This window comes from Dermacentor albipictus, chromosome 2 (assembly GCF_038994185.2).
Source record: "Dermacentor albipictus isolate Rhodes 1998 colony chromosome 2, USDA_Dalb.pri_finalv2, whole genome shotgun sequence".
NCBI lineage: Eukaryota > Metazoa > Arthropoda > Arachnida > Ixodida > Ixodidae > Dermacentor > Dermacentor albipictus.
In genome coordinates, this window is record NC_091822.1 from 108,718,986 (window position 1) to 108,740,248 (window position 21,263).

A 21,263-nucleotide genomic window follows, 5' to 3' on the forward strand; every position below is an offset into this window, starting at 1 on the left:
GCATTCAGTTTGCATTCAGTTTCGCCTCATGCGATTGGCCTAAGCCGTGCCGAGTTGTCAGCCATCCGGAATGCAAACTGAACATGCGTTTCAAGCAACGATCTACGATCTCGCCTACTAGGTGTGCAAAAACCGCTGTCACATGCAGGTAGCAACATGCATGCCGCTTCAAATGGGCGATCAACAAACAAGATGGCGGCCATGACGTCTTTCTAGCGCACATGATCGCTTTCGGCGCTAGGTTGTTTTTGCAAACAGAAAGGACGGCACCCGCCAAAGTGTAATGTGGTGGTATATTATGCAATTTTATTGCAAAGCAATCGCATTTGAGCACATTTTGGAGCACGCTGGCCCTACGCGAGTAGGTAATATGCGGGGTTACGTTCCGGCAGATTTCATTGATGCGGGATTTTAGTATTGTAGTACAGCAACATATTGTTGCTGAGAGGTATGAAATGCATTAAATCCTATAGACGTTTGCCTGGGATATGAAAATATTTTGTTGTCGCGAGAATTTCCTTATCACGGGTTTCGACTGCATTTCTTTTCTTACGAGAACTGGCATGTGTAGCTTTCAGTACTACATGTAAGAATCCGTATATCCCGAGAAAAGTATGTGATCCATAGAAATTGAAGTTGGGTAAGTTGGTGGTGATTCATCGCCAAGCTACGAAGCATGCAAAAGACAGTTGACAAAATGCAAGGACTCTAAGAAATGCTGGAACCTTGCAGCTTGACTTGACATTTGGTTTGATGCTTGCAATTCTGTGCGACTCCTTTCTTTTATTACTATGCAGAAGAGGTGTGCAACTAACAATCTGGCTGTGTAGTGAACTGCATAGATCCAGCTGGTCATTTGACAATAGGTGGCAGATTCATCCTGTGGCACTTCACTATGCCTGGCATGACTGCAGTTATTACTCACCTTGACATGTCAATCAACCAAGGCAAAACTCATACCTGGCCACACGCTGATGACCAGGAGTGCAGACTAACACGTGTGGCAGTACCACGCCATGCTTGTAGTATACCACTGACAGCTTTAGATGTGTAGGATATTGTATGGGTTTCCATTTAGAAAAGGCCCTGGTTGTGCATTCTGCTTTGATGGAGTACAGGAGCAAAACACGTGTCTTATTTCTCATCTTCTTCGTTATAGAAGTTATGTCATTTAATGGAATGATGAGTTCAAGTAGCTGTGGTTTGTGTGCACAGATGCAGTGTGATTGCAACTATGCTTCAAGTGTTTATATTTTGAGAATGCTTTCATCAAACTCTCAGAAGCCAGCATGCTTTCTGTATCACCTATAGTTGGTCTCTTGCCTGTCTGTTGCCATTATTTTTAGATCATTACAAACGTGCCCAATTTGCTGTTCAAATTTGCTTGTACAGTGTTACAGACAGTATTAATTTAACAGTGGTAAGTTAAGCGTCTGATGCATTTCTTTTTTGGTCAGGGTTACGAGACAGAGATAGGTGAGCAAGGCTGCCAACTGAGTGAAGGGCAACGCCAGCGGTTGGCCATTGCTCGAGCAATGGTCAAGACCCCCCGTATACTGCTTCTGGACAATGCAACTGGTGCACTGGATGCGGCCTCTGAAACCCACCTTCTGCGCACCCTTGCGAAGGTGAGATAGAGAGGTCAAACTTTATTGTTGCTCATCATATTAATGAGCGGGTAATGTCAGTCCAGGCCCCTCTCCGTCGGCATATACATGATGGCCGATAAGACATAGGCTGCCTGGTACTCTTGCTCCTTTGGTGTGGTGGCTGTAGTCGGCTACCCATGGTTGGAGGGTGTGGATTGGGAGGTGGGATAAGGTTGTGTAGGAGGCATATCCACAGGATATGATAGGTGTTTGGGCAGTCACTGCAGTTTTTGCAGGGAGGAGAATTTTCTCTGGGAAGATCCCCCTGCGCCTTGTTGACACAGAAATGGGGTTGCAGGCAGCTCATGCACATCAGCTTGCATTTGGTGTGTGTGATCTTTGTGCAATTTTCATTCAAGTAGGACATGCAGGAGCGGTGTTTTAGATTCTAATGGCCACAATGAGTGCGGCATTGTGAATGCCTTGGATTTGGTAGTGATTTTAGCAGTGCAATGTTTTCATTGTCCGGGGGCTCACATGCTGTTTATCCAATGGCACTTGAGGGCTCAAGGGAGCACCCAAGTGAGCGCATGTCGGCCTTTTCCTGTTTTCAATTCTATTGTACCATGTCCTTCCTGGTGCAACATATGCCTGTGAGCTAGCATCCTTAGCTATAGCCTATTCAAAAGGTAAATACTGCTGAATATTATTTATTTTGTTTTTTATTTATTTAATACTACTGGCCTACCTTTGAGGGCTAAGGCAGGAGTGGGAGGAGGGCTGCAACATAATATAAGTTCAGTGCACAAAAGCAAAACAATAAGTGCAAGAAAAGGTAAGAAAGAAATCGGAGGACACACAAGCGTCAATGCATACGTGCAGAACGCAAGAAAATAACTGTCTAGGAAATAATCGCAGGATAATTTACAAAGTAATAACAATCGGAGTACATAAAAAGGGAACAAATGATGCAGAAGCCTATCAAGCAATGACATTCATATTTGTAAAAGCTAACAATGGACACAAAAAAAAAGCAAGAGTGCATGAGGCATGTGCATTTATTCAAACATGCAGAAATGGGAAAAAAACATGGCAAGCAGAATGACGTAACGTGCTTGAAGTGTGGCACTGTAGCTCTAATCACTTGCAAAAGTGAATCAAGACTTGGACGTTCGACCACATCAGCAGACAAGTTATTCCATTCGGCAATCATCCAAGGAAGAAAAGTCTTTGAACGCGTTTGTTCTACAGTTGAGCTTGGTCACCTTTCCTGGGTGAAGATACTGAGTAAAGCGGCGTCGTGTGGCAGGTGCTATAGATGTGCATTGATCAATGCTTACCATATTGTGATGTAGCGAATAAAAGAGTTTTAACCTGTCATGATATCGCCACATTTCAAGTCCCCCTAGTTCAGCTTTTGTAAAAGGTTAGATGGGGATATCTCCCAGCTATAAGTCATAGATTAACCTAACAAATTTTCTTTGGATACTTTCTAGCTTTAGTTTATTAGCTTTCACCTAGGGATCCCAGGCTTCCGCTGCATACTCCAGCATGGACCTAACAAACTTCTTATATGCCAAAAGCTTTATTTCGGTTGTCAATTGACCCAGCATGCAGTGAAGGTATCCCAGTTGTTTGAATGCTTTCTTTGCAACGAACGTTACATGCTCATTCCATTGCAAATCGGAGGCTATTATCACTCCTAAATACTTATAGCTATGCAGCTATGCATTGCACTTAGAGGTTGGTTATTAATGCAGTAGGTGAATTCAGGCGGTTGTTTTTGTGGGTTATGGTCATTGCTACGGTTTTTATACTATTTATTGTCATCTGCCATGCGCAACGCCAGTTCTCAATTGTACTTAAAGCTTCGCTCAGTGAGACCTGATCATTAGGGCTAGAGATTTCCTGGTATATGATGGAGTTGATGAGAGCAGCATTCCGGGCAAGTTGGTAATCCATTGCTTAAATGATATTGCGCGACATAAAAACGACACGGACGTGAAAGAAGACGACACACCAGGCGCGGTGTGCCGTCTTCTTTCATGTCCGTGTCGTTTTTATGTCGCGCAATATCATTTAAGCAATATGATGGAGTCATCTGTGAACAGCCAGATTTGAACGCCTATGTTCTGAACAATGTTATTAATGAAGAGCAAAAAGAAAAGAGGTCTGAGAACGGAGCCTTGCAGAACACCAGACACTACCGGGGCAGAAGAAGAAGATATGTTATCAATGATTACAATTTGGTGCCTAGACGAGAGGTAGGCCACAGTCCATGCCAGAAGGCGATCATTTTTAGAATAGGCTTCAATTTTAGTATGAGCTTAGAGTGGCATACCCGGTCGAAGGCCTTCTCAAAGTCCAAAAATATTATGTCTGCCTAATACTATTGCAAGATCATGAATTGTTACGACTAGTTGGGTTATTCTGGGTACTCCTCTACAAAAATCATGTGGCCGGTGGTCAAGCAGATTATTATTCTCAGCAAAAGAAGATATGTGCTTAATATAGTATGTTCAAGCAATTTCACTGAAGTGCATAGAATTGATATAGACGTTTAAGAAGGCGGCAAGTGGTCATCTGCTTTAGGTGTGGGAGTAAATTTCGCAAATCTCCAATCGTCTGGAAGCTCCACACGAGCCAGTGACCTGTGAAATAATAGGGTTAGATATTTTGTGCACCATTCAGCATATCGAACTAGAAACGCATTCGGTGTCTCATCAATACCAGGCAATATCTTGACGTCTAGATTCAGAAGCAGTGCCAGCACGCCTTTCTTGCTAACAGATACATGACCAATAGGCACTATTTCTTTGAAATGCAAAATGTTTGGAGTGTTAGCATCATCCTGCATGAACACAGAGCAGAAATATGTATGAAATGTTCAAGCGATTTCAAATTTATCGTCGAGTACTATGTCACCAACTGATAGACTGCAGGATGGCACTGACTTCTTTTTCAGTGAAAGGTATCACCAGAACCTTCCAGGGAGCGAAAGAAGACAGTTTTTCATTCACATGTTCTGAAAGTTGTGTTTCACCTTTTTGATGCCATTTCCTAATGTAACGCGTAATCTTTTTTGCGTTAGCATTCGTTGGATGGCGCTTATGCGTAGCTCAGGCTTTGTAAAGTTTACGCCCTATGCAGACAATGTCTTTTGTCAACCAGGGGTTGCTACTGCGCAAAATCTAGTTGTTGTTTTTTTTAACAGGCTGCGCAATGCATCGAAAAACTATTTCCTTAAATAAATGCCGCACTTCTTCGGTGGAGGCATCAGCTGATTCGTACATAGTGGCGAAGTCGAAAAATGAGCTTTCAAGCATATCATGTATGTCAACGTCACTAGCACGTATAGACAACGGGATTTCGCTTTCTTTTCTTTCTTTCCTTTTCTTTTTTTCTAAGTTTTAAAGAGAACTACAATTATAAAGACAAGGATACAGTTTTATGATTGGATGTGCCATCAAAAATATTGACACTGGAATTCCGCCGTAACAGGCCATGACAAGAAGGTCCAAGACAGACACTGCATTGTGTTTAGGGCAAGTGGGCAGTTTAACTAATTGGGTCAAGTTGTGCAAGGTGATCACGTCAATGAATGGCGGAGATGCATAAGTAAACGCTTCATAGAAATCGTCTGACCAGTTTATTGTTGGTAAGTTGAGATCGCTTCAGTAACAGGCTGCAGGAAAGAATTTTGTTCATACGCAAGAATTCATTAAGGTTTTCAGCAAAGGAACTATCAGAGTTTGATGGACGATAAATGCCCGCTACAGTGAAATGGCATTCCTCAAGAAACAGTTTAATTACAGTGCTCTCTATTCCCAATATGTCAGGCAACCTGGAGACCCGCAATAATTCCTTGAGTAAAATTGCGACTCCACCTCCCCTAACGTTGCAATCATTATGGTATACCCTGAAGCCATTTGGTGTTAACTCATGGCCACTGATGTTATGGGGCAGCCAGGTTTCAGTTAATACTATGACATGGGGATTATGCGCTGTAATGATACTTTCTAAGTCAGCTAATTTACAAATAATGCTACGAGCTTATATATTTAGGCAAAGAAAAATGATTTTGCAACCACTTCATTGATTGCGTTTGGGCCTACTCATGTTTTGGGTGTCAGAAGCTGAAGAATCTTCCTTACCTATGAAAAGCGGAACCCTCTTGTTTTGGCTGCTGTCCCATCAAAACAGGGTGCACTCGATACTGATCTTGTCATACAGAAGCCTAACGTTTTGCACTCTCTTTTTTTTTTTGGCAGCACTATCCTGCAGTTGTTTGCGCGGTATCCTAGTGGCAGCAGAAAAATCCTCAGCTACAGAAACGTTTTGACCTTTAAGCTTGTGGCAATTCTTTAGGGCATTTATTTTTCGGTGATCAGTTAACTTTAGAATGATCGGCCGTGGCTTAATTACTTGCCTGTGTCCTATCCTATGAATTCGCTCAATGGATGTCACTTTGACACCCATGGTCATCTTGAGTGAGTCATCAACCACATTAGTGAACAGTTCAAGTTCATTTATTTACCACATACATGGCGTTTCACATAAGTGGTTGGGATGAGTGGAAAAAAGCTGCATTAAAAGCTCCACCATGACTGTGGAGTTTTGCCCACAACCTCTGGAAAGCGAAATGCCAGAAGATTATTGCGACAGCTTCTGTCTTCTAGAACTGGTTTGGAACTTGCAGCGGCTTGGGTGGAGTGTCACCGAGCCACCTGCTGACTCTGTTTAAAGAAGTGTGACAGTGTATATATTTCCATTTAATAAGCATCATGTCAACAACTGATCAATTAGGCAAAGGTGCTTTGTGGAAGAACATGCCTTTGTCCCTTGAGTGCATGATCAGGCTGGGGGAAATGTATGCGAGTGTTTTTAAGGTTTTTTGAGAGCTGGTGAAGTTCCCTGGAGATGAAAATTTTGTGGATTTTCAGTTTAATTGGAATATTGCAAAACACTTGTATACTTCTCTACTCAATCAGCTGCTGAGGTCCTGGTTGTAGGTCTATGAGAGGCAAAATTTCTTTGCTAGCCTCACCTCTACATTCACAATATCTATCAATGGCTGTTCGAGCAGCTCATAGGCCCCATATAGGACTTTTAATGAGGGGAGTCAGATTCATAAACTAATTTATCTATAATTGAATAGCAGAAGACTGAATAGTTGTGGAGTCATGCTTGGTAAGATTTATTTGTCAGCCTGTATGACTACAGCTTACCTACGCATTCACTTGCAGGGCAGTCCTCGGCGCACAACGGTGGTGGTAACACAGCGGCTGTCGACCTTACGAGAGGCAGACATGGTGTACGTGATGGACGAGGGCCACGTTGTGGAGCAGGGCAAACATGAGGACCTGGTGGCAAAGAAAGGGTTCTACTTCCAGCTCATGCTCAGCCAGCTCACAGAGAGTGAAGATACTGAGGCTCCGGCACCTCCACCCGAGTCCTGTCGTCCTGCCTGTAAGCTTGTTTGCTTAGTTATATGCATTCAGCAGACGGCTAAGATCACTAGGCCACTGTGGCGATTTCAGCAAGGGCTAGTTGTTAATTCAACTGCTTGAAAAACGCTTGTGAACATAGGTATGCGAGGAAGGCACAAGAGATGCAGATCATTGTGTATGCCTCTTGCCATTCCATATTTTTTTTTTTTTATCAGTCCTGCATATGTCTTTTGCCTCCCCTTTTTGTTTTGCCCCTTCTTTGCAATATTTTTCAGCTGGAGCATCTTGCTAGAGGTGTTACCCTACTTCCCAAGCTTATGAGTGCACTCATACTCACTATGTCGGAGTGCAACAAAGTGTGATTGTTGTGATCAGTCTTAATTTTAAGAAAAGAATGCGCATTAAACTTCAAAAGGCTTTAGTGTCTTGGCACCTAAAGCAGGTTGCAGTATTACTCACTGCCTAACAGTGGACTGTCCACGTCCTATAACATTGCTTGCACTACACTCTAATTTGTATGCTTGCTAGCATTGATACCCTTCATCCCTGAGCGCAGAACATTAATTCCACATGATTTTACCACACTATTGGTCTTCTGCTGTTACGACGCCATAACTTGTAAATTTGCTAGCGCTAGTGCTCCAGCTTTAATGTCTTTACCTCACTACAATTTGCTAGCATTGGTGCGCTTCATCAGTGAGCGCGCATTACTTTCTTCCTGTGCTTTCTGCCAAACTGTAGCTTGTGTTTCTACTGCATCACAGTTTGCATGTAGGTTTTATAGCACTCATGAGCTAGAATTTGTGGGCTTCGTTGGTTGGGCGCACAACGTTACTTCCTCCGCTTGCTTTTCCTCCTGTTGTATGTGCAGCCTGTTGATACCAAGTCTCTTCCAGCAAGACAGGACGAAGATGACGAAGAGGAACAGCTGCGAAGACGCAGGAAGGCATTGCTCTTGGAAAGCATCTCTCCATTTGATCGCGAGTGCAGTCGTCTCGCTGATGACTTCATCAAGGCAGGCTATTTGTTTCTTTTTATCTTCTTCTTCTTCCCTTTCTCTCACGAGAAACCAGACATGTCTGATATGAGTGCAAGCCACAGCCTTAAACCCTCGCAGAGAATGTCACATAATATTTAGCTGCCAGGCACCTGCGCGCATTTGCTCATAAAGTGTGCATGACAATCCCAGGTTTTTAGTAATGGTGACTCTGAATATACAAAAATACTTTCATCACATATAGATGGTTTTAGGCCTCTATACAGCAAAATTATTGCGTATCTTTATGAACTAACAAGTAACTGCTATACCCAGTGTTTGGCTCAATATGGCCAGAGATGCTGCTGCGCTAAAGAAAAAGATGCAACTACTACTACTTCTCCATCTCTCTCTCTCTCTAATATAAGGAGAGGTTACAGCCAAATTGTCCTGCACATTTCTTTGAATTTTCTTGCTTTCACTTTCCTGCTTTCTAACCCATCCATATGACCTTGTCGCTTTCATTTTTTCAGCACGATGCACATCTGTCAGGCCGCTTTATCTTTTCAACTGGAACTATATTTTTTGGCTTAGGTCTCCTGATCAGAATGATCTTTTTCAAACAAATGTGAGCACTAATAATTTTTGTTGCAAACATTATCTTGTGGCTCATGTTGCCTTGATATAGCAAAAGAAAGTTAAAACTCATACCCAAGAAAAGGTATGCTTTGTCAACACTGCAGGTACCTTGTACTTCGCTCAATTCCTGAGGAGACGTGCACATGAAAAGCTACAGATAAAGCATCAGTGGCAATGAAGTTTGTGCTAAATTGTATGTACAAAGCTTGGCAAAGACACAGTTGCCAATGACACATCTATGAATATATGTATCATAGATGCTTCATAGATGATAAATCTATTCGACAATACTTCAAATGGATGCACAAAATACCTAAATGGGACAATCGCAAAGAGGCAACTGAGGACAAACAGCATAAGCTCTAGAAAAATTGAAGGAATGAATCTCGAAAATTACCAAAGTGAAGCATGAACATTTGTATTCTGTGTTGTTGCCAAATCATTTTCACTGTGAAAGTTTTGCTGTTTATATTGAGTGGCTACTGCAGTTTCATTGTACAGCTTGCCTTTCCTTCATTTTCACATTTTGTTTTATGTGCTTGACAGCTGAGAGCTACTGTTACACTTGTGCAGACGTGAACCCTCAGATCTGATATGTTAGGCACACGAACAAATATGATAACTTACACAGAGATTAGTCTTTTTGAGACTTTTCTGCACTTAATTGCCTCATTTATGCCACTTCAATACACTTGAACCTCGCAATAACGAAGCCGGCAGGCGACGTGAAAAAATTCGCTTTTGCGAGAATTTTTTGTTGTGAAATGAGACAGCACAGGTAGGTAATATGTTACAGAATGAAACTTTACTGTCGAAATTCCGTTAGCCTACTTTCGCAAGCTTTGCTTGGTGATATAGAACCGCATTGCTGACAGTACAAAGTGTGTTGCATGCGTCGATCAGCAGTGGCAGCACTGTCGTGGAGCAGTATTCTCAGTCAATTGCTTTCGGAGATACAATCACTTTTGCAAGATTTTGCATAACTCGGCACTGGATGCAAAGCAACACAGCTCTGCGCATGCAGCAGCATTTCTCCAGTGCACGCTGTCACCCACCCGTAGGTACCAACACGTCCGGCGCCGTGCGCGAAAATTATCATGTCTCGTATACCCAAGGGCAATCAATCAAGATTACGGCCCCTTCGCGCAAATCCATGTCCAGTGCTGAATCCACATGCGATGCCTGTTGGGTGGCATCAAAACCAGCATTCTTAAAGCAAGGTAGGGTATTCCCAGACGATCGCTCAATCACGGCCCAATGCGTGGCACTCCATGCTGCGACCGCCATCTCAAACGCCATGAACAATTCCTCGTCCGTGGGATGTGAATTTTCTTGTTTCTGCTGCATTTTGCTCACTGAGGTGCACATTAAGCACTGCACCAGGTGTGCAAAAACCACAGGCACATGTCAGTAGTAACATGCGTGCTGCTTTGAATGGGCTATCATCAAACAAGATGGTGGCCATGATGTGTTTTCGGCCCACGCAATCACTCCCGGCACTTGGTTGTTTTTGTAAAGAAAAATGGTGGCGCCCACGCATGTGTAATGTGATGGTATTTTACACAATTTTAGTGCAAAGGAATTGCATTTGAGCAGAATTTTGGAGTCTGCTAGCCTTGCGCGAGTAGCCAACAGGTGGAGTTACGTTCTGGCAAATTTCTTTGATGCAGGATGGTAGCACAGTGACATTTCATTGTCGAGAGGTATGAAATGCATTGAATCCTATGGGCTTTCACCTAGGATATGAAAATGTTCTGTTGTCGCGAGAATTTCGTTGTCACGAGGTTTCATTATCGCGGATTTCGACTGTACATATGCAATAATTATGTCGAAGCATATTCTTTACTTTGTACTATTGTTAATTTCTTATGTCTTTTTGGTCTTCTCTCTGGCTGCATTTCTTTCTTTGAAATCTTTCTTTTTTAATGAGATTGATTGATTCTCAAGGTGGCAATTCTGATATCACAGGCTTGCATTTATGTGCAGGAGGATGTTGAACTTCCATCTGCCCGAAAGATTTTGCAAAAGGCCCGGCCCGACTGTGGCTGGTTCTTTCTGGTCTCACTGGCTTCTCTTGTGGTTGGAGCATCCCTGCCTGTCTTTGCAGTATTCTACAGCGAAATATTCAATGTGAGTACATGGCACTTCCTTGAAATGAAATATTCTAAAAGTTTCTCTCAACTTGGTAAATGTGTATTGCAAACTCAGTGCATTGCACTTTCCAAGATCAGTGTGCGCTTTAACATTCTGATAAACTTTATCACCCTGTTAACATTGTTTTACGATAAATGTATTGACATCAGTATGATTGTATAGATAACAAGAAGCGAGCAGCGTGTATGCCCCAGCAGACTCCGAAAGATGCACGCAAACACGAGAAAATTAAACTGAAGCACACAGGGCGAATACCTTATGTACTGACGGTAATCGCGCCACCTGCTTGCGCCCCCTCCCGCTCTCCTTTTTCTTCCAGCAGCAAAACAGGTAGTTTACTCATGCCCACAAACTTATCCCTCTAAAGGGCTTCTGATATCAGGCGGGTTGTTACAGCGTATGCATGCTTATGCAAAATGCTTTTCTGACTATCAAACAACATGTGGTGCGAGCAGCGATATTAGCAAAGTCTGATGACGAGCAGAAAACAGCGCTAAATAACAGGATGAAGAAAGGAACACAGACCACAGCGCTTACTTTCTATCTCATTTTTATTTATTTATTTATTTACAGTACCCTCAGGGCCCAAAAGGGCGTTACAGAGGGGGGTGGGTACAATAATAATAAAAAATACATGCTCAAACAATTATTAGTATTAAGGTGATAAATTCAAAAGATAATCAGTTATTGCAGTCTTGAAAGATGATGCCTCCTCGATGCAGGCGATGGAGGGGGGAAGGCGGTTCCACTCGGCACTGGTTTTCGGCAGAAATGAGTCAGAGAAAACATTTGTGCGACAGAAAGGAATGAACACTTTAAACCGATGATCAAGACGCGACGACATGTACGAAGGCTCTGAAATTAAGTCTTGTTTAAGCGAGCTGTTTTGGTAAAAGATTTTTTGAAAAAGGCAGAGACGGGAAATTTTTCTTTGAATGTGCAAGTTAATAAGGCCAAGGTTCGACTTCATTAAAGAAACGCTAGATGTGCGGGAATAATTAGAAAGGATGAATCGTGCTGACCTGTTCTGAACTGACTCAATGTTATCTGCTAGTGTTTTTTGACCAGGGTCCCACACAGATGACGCGTATTCTAGCTTCGGTCTAATTAGTGTTTTATAGAGCAGTAACTTCAAATGGGGTGGGGCTTTTGAGAAATTCCTGCGAATGTAGCCAAGAGATCTGTTTGCATTGTTCGTGATATGTTCGATGTGCGCATGCCATGAAAGATTACTGTTTAGCTGGATTCCAAGATATTTATAGGAAGTCACGTGCTCAAGGTTAGTTTCATTGATAATATAGCCGAAAGGAGTTGGTGAGTTCGAGCGACGTGAGACAGACATAATTTTGCATTTAGTCGGATTTAAGAACATTAGCCATTGTGAGCACCACCTTGAAATGTTATCTAGATCTTTCTGAAGAATAAAGTTATCATGCTGATTAGTTATTTCACGGTATAGAACGCAATCGTCGGCAAAAAGTTTAATAGAACTATTAACTACGGCAGGTAAGTCGTTTATATAAATTAGGAATAATAACGGTCCCAAGACGGAGCCTCATTGATTGCAATTTGCCCTGCGCATGCTGAATTTCTGTTGCTTTTGTGCTTTGAGATAGTAGTAGAGTATATTTATGCTGACAAAGAATAAAGACACTTGGTTGTCAGTCAGTGCTGCAGTCTCTGTCCCTTTCTTCATCGTGTTATTTAGCTTTGTTTTCTGCTCGTAATCATGAACCGACCTACCCAAATGCATGCTCATCTAGAAAGTCTGGTGTTCTTGGTGGTCCACGTACATTCGGCGACTGACAATTCGAACTCAGTGGGGGTCACAAGAACATCCAAATAACTGAGCGTCCCAAATACCGGATTCATCCCAAAATAAGTTACTTTATTCCGCAAGTGGCCAAAAAAAGGTGTACCATATTGTCGGATTGTCAATTTCAGAGATACCTTCAATTTTGCTTGACTATGGCGCATTGCCAAGCGCGTTATATTTTGTGGGACTAGCACAAGATGCGCTGGCGTCTGCGAGCAACATCATTCTTAACACAGTGCCAAGCACACTACCTTATCACTGTGCGGTAAGACACCACCGTCAACGCCTGGGGTGCTAGTCTTGTAAAATACCGTGGAAATGAAAGTATCTTTAAAAAATGATAGTTCAAGCTTGCAGCCCAAGTTTGTCAATGTGTGTTTCTTTGCTCACATACGCTTGCCCTTAGCAAGCGTATGTGGCCTGTGGCCATGATGTTCTAGCAATGCCTTTTATGCTATTCCTATTCACACTTTTTGCTCTTCGTCAGTGATTAGTGTATCTGCACGTGTTATCAATATGAGATCAGCCAGCCATGAACAGGGAATGATAAGAGTGGCATAGAATTGAGTGGAAAGTGTTACTACAATATTGTGGCCTGTATCTTGACCATTGTCATGCTGTCGCTACTTATAGGGGAAAGTAGTCAATGTACGCACCAAATTTCCATCACAACTGCTAGATTGACTAGGCTTAGCTAGTTTCAGTTTCGTGGTAGGCTGGCGACATGGCCAATGACCATGCTGGCAATGTCTCAAAATGAAATTATCGCTATTTCTGCTTGACTTGGTAGCCATATTAGTACACGATTGCACAGTCGCAGTCCAAATTATTGCACCACGCGCTATAAGGCGTCTGAAATTTCGGTCATCCTTATAACATTAAGTCTATGGGGCTAGTGGCAGTGCTGCAGGGCTGTCCAAATAATCAAGCATGTCCAAATTAATGATGTCCAAATAATTGGTCAACCAGAATGTTACAAGAAAGAAAATTAGATTATCTAGCATGTGTTTTCCTGTTAGCATATAAGTTTCACCTCAACTGATTTATTAAGAAAGGTGAGTGAATGCATTCAATTTTTGCCTGTTAGTTCACTTCTTGTGCTGATCCTTAAGTCAACTTTCATGGGACTTCCATGCATTGTGCAATATATTAAGTGCATGAAACTGCTTTGTCCTCACGGGCTTCACTAGACCTATATTAAATAGCACATCTATTCTCCACAAATACTGGTGTGTTTCTGTTGCTATGATGCAGTGGTGTGTCCTTGCAAAATATCTGTCATCGTTATGGAATGTCTCTTACACGTGCAAAGTGTAATGAAAAATGAAACAAAGGCATTTTAGATGGCATTTCAATCTTTACTATTTTGTAGATGCTCTATTAATTTTTACTTATAATGTATTCCAATGACGGAGTCTGAGCAACTGTGTTCCAATGACAGAGTTAGTCACATGTTTGAACGGGAGATAGAGAATATTTCGAGCAGCAGTCACTCCGTGGAGCAGCCAAAGCTGCTCTGAAATAATCGGCAGAGTAGACCGGAACTTTTCGTGATATATTTCCTTCACCTGTGCATTTTAGTTTGTTTCCTGCTCAGCACACTCAGTTGCACTGTGGTTGTCATCGCTTTCGTGGTGATGGCGGATGCCACGAACAACTTGTCGTGGCATGGATTTGTCATAGCATGCTGCATTGCTTTTGATGCTCAATAGGGACAGCTTGGACTCTAGTTCTGATACATGTGACAAATCAGACACAGATGGCGATGCTGTAGCTGCCACTTATGAGCGCACATATGACAGGTTGTTTCAGCTGCCTGCAAAAAGACCCAAATTGGTCAGTTTCATTGACAACATTGTTCGGCAGTATTTGCTGAGATATCCGAATCGAAAACGTCTTGACTTCAAAATGCAAGACCAAACACAGACAGGCTGATGACACTGACAGCAAACAGCAAAACCGAATGACCACGTGCACAGTATCCTGTGTACAGCGCTCGTGCTGTGTCCTTCTACGTCTGTGTCTTTGTTGTTTTCACACTGGTTGATAAGTATCATCTTTTCCAACTCACCCATCGCTCTACGTTAAGGGGGGATGAGGGTCTTGAAAACTTTTTTTTTATTTCTTAACATATCTTCCTGAAAATTGGCATGCAGATATATCTTTGAATGCTGATCCCAAATATATATTCAGATTTTATATATCTCATCTACAAATGAAGATATTGCAAAATAATTTATCCCACATAGGTCTTTTCTTACGGGCCATTATGATAATTTCTTAATTAAAAAAACTAGTTTCAAAGAATAGCTTTCATTTCCAAGGGCCCACTGCACATCCTAAGGCTAAAGAAATTTTTAAAAAGTGATCATATAGGTCATGAATGAATAACAAAGTATGAAGAAAAAAACAATGTGGGAGTAATTAGCTTACATCTGACGTAAGTGCTATTCTATTGGGTTTAATGAAAAATGGAAAGCTTTAGGATGTAGTTGAGGTTTTACTGAAAAAAATGATACCTAATTCAATAAAATCAGTTGATGCAAACATTATGAAAAGTTCTGTAAGGCAAAGGCATTTGATCAAAAAAGCAAAGCTGAGAAAATTGCATTCAAAGTTTTGCTTACTCTGCCACTTTTGTTTACCTATCACATGGAAAACTTTAATGCTTTAGCATGCAGCCCAATCATTACTGAACACAATAACACCAAACTCACAGAAATCTGTTCATGTAAAGATTGTGAAAACCTCTGTATTGCATTGGCACTTGACAAAAAAAAAAAAAAAAGCTCAGAAAGTCGTCTTCACTTGCTGCGCCGACGTTCATTAGCTCGAACTTGCGGGAAGTCGCGGACTTCTTCGCCAATGAAGTTTTAATGTAGTCTGCGTACTTTTCACGCCCCGCGCACTCCGCGCAAAACACCGTGTCGAAGCGTTGAGCACGCGAGCTCGGTTCAGCCGCGTCCGTCGGCACTGTAGCGGCGTGCGGAAACGCCGAAGTCGACGTTAGGCTTAGGTCAGCCGGCTCGGCCGCTTCCGACGACACGGAATCCGAAGCGACTTGCAGCGTCTCAAAAGTTAGCATTTTCGACGGGCTTAGTCCAGGCGCATCCACCGGCACTGCAGAGACTTGCGGTAACACCGAAGTTGACACCGATCGGCACTGCCCAGCCGCGTCCACCGGCGAAGCTGTTGTTGGCGAGCTCAGTCCAGCCGCATCCACCAAGGGCACAGCAGCTTGCGGCATCACCGAAGCTGTAGTTCTCGACGACGTAGCGCTCTTATTTCATGCGCGCCTCTTTTTGCTGACTGCTTTTCGCGTGCTTGCTTTCAAGCGCGCGTCTCGCGCCATCGTGACACGCGGAACAAAGACACCAGGCACGCAAAAGCAAGAAATTCGTGGTTTAAAGAAGCGACTCAATAGCCAAAATATCTACAAGAACGATAAAGAAAATGGCAGAACGAAAAATACTAGGAAACAAAGAGGAATGCGAAAAATGACGTGCGCGCCGGCGAAAGCAGACGACGCGACGGAGTCGAACAACGCGGCCGCGGGGCCGCGGCAGGCAGAGGGCTGCGCCTCGGGGAGGCGCCCGTTTCACCCAATCAGCGGCTGTCTCGCGACGATTTCGCGCTTGAGAACGGGTGCCTGGGCTGCCGATAGCTCCGCTGCACGAGGGTCTACAGCGTGCCGAGGGGCGCCAGAATGGAGAGCGGGAAACCAGCTTTCAAACGAGACCAAGATGGCGCCGATCGGTTCGCATCGCGCGGAGCTACGGCAGCTTGAAAATGAGGCAAACCTTCGCGCTTGGCGTTCAATTTCGGCTCACCGACGTTTCTAAATTGCCGTTTTTTTATACTTCGAGTAGGAATTGAGCCATAATATTTTGTAGAGGCATAGTTGGGACATTAAAGACTTCAAAAACGCAATTTTTGAAAATTGCCATTTTTGACCATTTTTCGCGATTTCAAGACCCGCGTCCCCCCCGTTAAGGGTATCCTGGGTAACGCTGAATCTGCTGGAGAGCTTCCGCTGCTTCTCTCAAGCTATGTGCTCCATAATCATGGGTTGCAAACTGTGAATTTGGAAGCATAGCTGCATGTCAGAGAGAGGTGCTTGCTTGTGAAGTCGGTCGGCTGCTCCGACTCCCATCACTGGAATTCACCACTGTAACTGCTATGAGCTGATGAAAAAAATGCAAGCTCTCTCCTACCTGATATGTACACCATGGAACTGACTCGTACAATCTGAACTTCTACATGCCATGGTGGCTCGGTGCCTATGGCATTCTGCAGCTGGGTAGGAGGTTGCATGTTTGATTCCTGGCCACTGTGGCCACATTTCAATGGGAGCAGAAGGCAAAAATGTTCGTGGACCTAGATACAGGCGCGCACGTTAAATACCCTCAGGTAGTCACACGTAAACCAGAGCCCTTCCACTACAGCACCTAGATGAAAGCAGTGTTGTTTCGGGCCATTAAACCTCAAAAATCAGTCACTCAGCTTGTCTATCTGTACTTCTACCAGTCCCAATCTACAAAGCCTTTTGATTCCACATTGTACAGCCAGATCTTGGCAGAAAATAAATTCTTTCACACATTTTGTGCTTTTTATAAACCTCTGCAATATTGTGTACATCTATGGGCACCCGTTAGATTTCATTATGTGTTATTTCTGAAGCTAGGAATAAAAACCTTGTGGATTCATTTTGTGAAATGTTCAGTCCAGATCGACATAGAAGTATAAATATGGCGTCACTAGAAAAGGTTTCTGAATTGAGAACGCAGGGGAATGCTTTTCATATGGAGCTCTGAAAAAAACAAAAAACAAGACGAGAATGGGAATGGGATGTCAGCATTTGCATTGTCCCCACCGAGCCTCACTCTCAACTTACTTGGTTAACCATGGTACTTTTGTGAAAGTAGTGCTCACCCAGTAACTCTGTACTCTCTTGCATTGTAGACGTTCACCCTGGTTGGGCAAGAGATGCAAGATGCTGCTTTCTTCTGGTCCATGATGTTCCTGGTCCTGGCAGCTGCTAGTGGTCTGGGGCACTTCTTCAGGGTAAGTCAGCATTTTTGTTTTTGGCCACAATCATACAAAGTGACAGACAATGAAACCAGACAAAGCATAGGGAAAGTTAATTATGTTTCATCTAAATGTGGAAATAATAAGGTAAGGGGAAATGAAATTGCAACTTGCAGCAGGAGGGGGCGAACCTGCATCTCCACATTACACGTGCAATGCTCTACCTACTGGGCTACCATGATGCCTTCCCACCAGCCACTTTGTTGGGTGTTTGTGTACAAGGTTAGGTTAGTCCTGGGAATTCCATGTCTGCCACCTTGGCCGTGGGCAGCGCTGGCTAAAGCTAAACGCAGTAGCCACTGTGAACGAGCACTCGTGGGCTCAGTCCTCAGCCATGGCGACCGCATTCTCAAGTGGATGGTAGGCCAAAACACTTATGTGCTTAGATTTAGGTGCATGTTAAAGAACGCTAAGGGGTCAAAAATAATTCGGAGCCCCCCACTACAGTGTCACTCATAGCATGTGTGTTGCTTAAGGGCCGTTAGACCCCATAACCTTTTCTTTTGTTCAGCTATCATTCCTAGCTGCGCTAATCATCACTGATGTGAACCTGATGTTTTAATAATGGCTTGTATTTTGAACCCTTAACTTTTTTCTCTTTATCTTCCTTCCTTACTTCATAGATGCACCATTGTTCAAATCAATAAGGGAGAACTTGTGAGGATAGGGAAGGTGACCAGACCAAGACTAGAGTTACGAGCATTGGGCACAAGTGATGGAGATGTGGTTAGTTCTGACGAACATGAACAGTGTCATCGCTGATCTTATGTAGTACCAGATAGGAAATTGTCTGTTCATGTCATAATGCAGTTAGTTTGCACAATGCTGTTTAATTATTTTTCTGACCTTACTCCAAGCTATGGGAACTGAACTTATTTAAGTTAGTTGCACTTTCAGAACCATGATTACATGATATCTTTTCCCATGGCAGGTACATAAGAATAGACATTTATAAGTCATGAGCAATCCTCCTGGTTCATAATGACTGGCAAGGTTGCATTATACCAAGTTGTTTTCTCTCGCTTAGCATAGTATTCATAATGCAACAAACTTGACTAAACGGGTCATAGTTACAAGAGTCATTGCTTGAAGTGTGGTTTACTTTGTGCAGACGCTGGGTGTAGGCATTGCTGGGGAGAACCTGACATTCCGCCTGCGGGTCGCTGTGTTGGCCAACATTCTGCGGCAACACATGGGCTGGTTTGACGAAGATTCCCACTCCTCGGCCAAACTGGCCTCTCGGCTAGCGAGTGACGTTCCTGTTGTTAAAACCGTGAGTGGAACAGAATATTATGAAAAGGAAATGCTCCAGCACTTTCTTGTGATGGATGTAACATTTTCGAACAGTTGTGCATCAAACAACTGTCAAAGGTTGTGCATCTTTTTGAAGTTTATGAAGTGTTTTGTATTAGTTTCATTTTCATCTTCAGTTCACTTTAATTTCATTTAGTATATTGGGCATCCTTGCCATTCTGGTTTATGACAGAAAGCAATTTCTAAATCACTAGATAGCACTAGTAGGTGTAGTATTGTACGTAGAGAATCAAACTGCTAACTCAAGTAAGGAGTGTGACATAGCTTGCTATACACTTTTCAACACTTTTCAAGATCAGCTTTTTAAATTTGCTTGCTCTTTCTGTTGAGAAATCTGCACTCAACAACTCTCAGAAAGGAGAAAGATATATGCGCATATCAGCTGTACAAACAACAATATACAAGACCATTTTAGTGTCTATAAAAACAATCAAGCACAATTTTCAGTGCAACGCCAAAATTCTGGAAGCAACTTTATTTTGTATGTCCAGTCATCACCACTGTCACCGCTTCTTATTGAATAGCAGTGTGGCTTCACTGCAGTGTGAGTAACAGCGCAGTGAAGCTGCACTTGAAACAATTCACCCTAAACTCGCATACCCTTCTTACCCAAATTTCTCTAATTTTTTCTCTAGTACAGTAATTTGTTAGTGAACTCCAGCATGCGCATTCAGATCTACCAGCATGCAGATCTGTCGTTAACCAATAGTTGTCTGCACAATTTCTGATAATTGCTGTATTTATGGTTTCAGCCATTTCACACTTTAATCCTACTCACAGTGTCGACTTTGGTCATCACTGTATCATTTATTTGCTGTCTTGGCAGGTGACACTGTTGGTGCTTTGTGCATTTGCAGGCAGCAGGCTACCGCCTGGCAGTAATGTTCACAGCGCTCGTCACACTTGGAACGAGCTTGACACTGGCCTTTGCCTTCGGCTGGAAACTGGCCCTGGCCCTGGTGGCCATTGTGCCCATCCTGGCCTTGGCCGGTGGCCTGCAGCTGCGTGTTGAAAAGGCCTCCCAGCGTCGCGATGCGCACCTCATGGCTCATGCTGTTCAAGTGAGTGAGGCATCCAGCCGGGCTTACGCTGCTGTTGTGCAGATAAAATATTAGTGCCTAAGTCACCTTGTTCTTTCTCTGAGCGCAGTAGTCTGAATTTATCTAGTCAAACCCAAATATAACAAACCCGGATAAAACAAATTATTCTTTATGTTGAACATGCAAAACTTACTGAGTGATGCTCATACAAAATAACTTCCTCATAGCAAACTAGACATGTGACATATAGAACTCGGGGCGTCTGCTGCGAATGCCACGAAGCCGCTTGCAGTGTTAAGGAAAAGCAGTATTTTCTTTTCACGCTTTTTTATTATTATTATTAGACTGGCACACATCTACACAGTCATGCCATTTTTAGTGACACTGAAAAAGAGGTCAAGACACAGGCTAAAAAATACTGTCTACTATGCGCAGTTGTGTTTTCAATAAATGGATTCCTTGTTTGATTCTTACTCGCACTTAAAATAAGAAATGTGTATATAACAAACGCATAACGAAACTTCATTTAAGTTAATTATAAAGGAGGTTGGGTGTGGCATTTAATTACTTGATACATCGAACTATTTTAACGCGTAAGCCTGTTTGTTGTAACCAGAATAGCCAAGTTCCCCTGGAATTGAGAAATTTTGCTGGCACATTTGAGAAAGCTTTTCAAGACATTATGTAATCACTGTATGGCCGCTTCTCCCACTGTGATAAGGCCAAGGCATCTGTGCTTCTCTCTGGTAGCAATTTATATTGCATAAAACAGTGGGTATTGTGGAAGTCTCGTATCCCACAAGAGTATTGATCACCACGGGATCGGGCTTAGCGAGCCACCAGGCCCCATCAGCTGTTGCCTCTTGTAATCTAGCACGTCATTGCACATGCACACAGGCTGCAAAAGGAGGGCACCGAGCGCTATGCTCACGAAAAACATAATATTGTCCAAATTTAGCAGAAACCATTTATTTGTCTCTGGGACACCCAACACTGCACAAATGCCCTGTCTCGAACTGGCGCAGGAATCAAAGGGCTCCCGTGCCATGGGTGAAAAATACAGATAGGGGCACCGCTAGCATGTCGCTGCGAGAGCGTGGCTTCCCGCAACGTGCCGCTAGAAAAAGTCCCCGCGGCTGTGCTGCTTGCTCTTGCAATAGCCATTGGGCCCACTCGTGTGAGCTTAGGCAATCTCCA

At 43.1% G+C, this 21,263-nt stretch overlaps 1 protein-coding gene across 5 annotated transcripts in view; it reads left to right on the forward strand.

Annotated features, from left to right (window-relative positions):
• Positions 1-21,263, forward strand: part of LOC135900786 (ATP-dependent translocase ABCB1-like) — a 180,689-nt gene that overhangs the window by 137,570 nt on the left and 21,856 nt on the right. For all 5 annotated transcript variants that reach the window (XM_065430360.2, XM_070533847.1, XM_065430362.2 and 2 more), the window contains 7 exons: positions 1,458-1,628; positions 6,836-7,058; positions 7,936-8,054; positions 10,641-10,784; positions 17,587-17,688; positions 18,824-18,985; positions 19,884-20,087. In XM_065430360.2, coding sequence (XP_065286432.1) covers positions 1,458-1,628; positions 6,836-7,058; positions 7,936-8,054; positions 10,641-10,784; positions 17,587-17,688; positions 18,824-18,985; positions 19,884-20,087 — 1,125 coding nt within the window. The remainder of the gene's footprint in view (positions 1-1,457; positions 1,629-6,835; positions 7,059-7,935; positions 8,055-10,640; positions 10,785-17,586; positions 17,689-18,823; positions 18,986-19,883; positions 20,088-21,263) is intronic.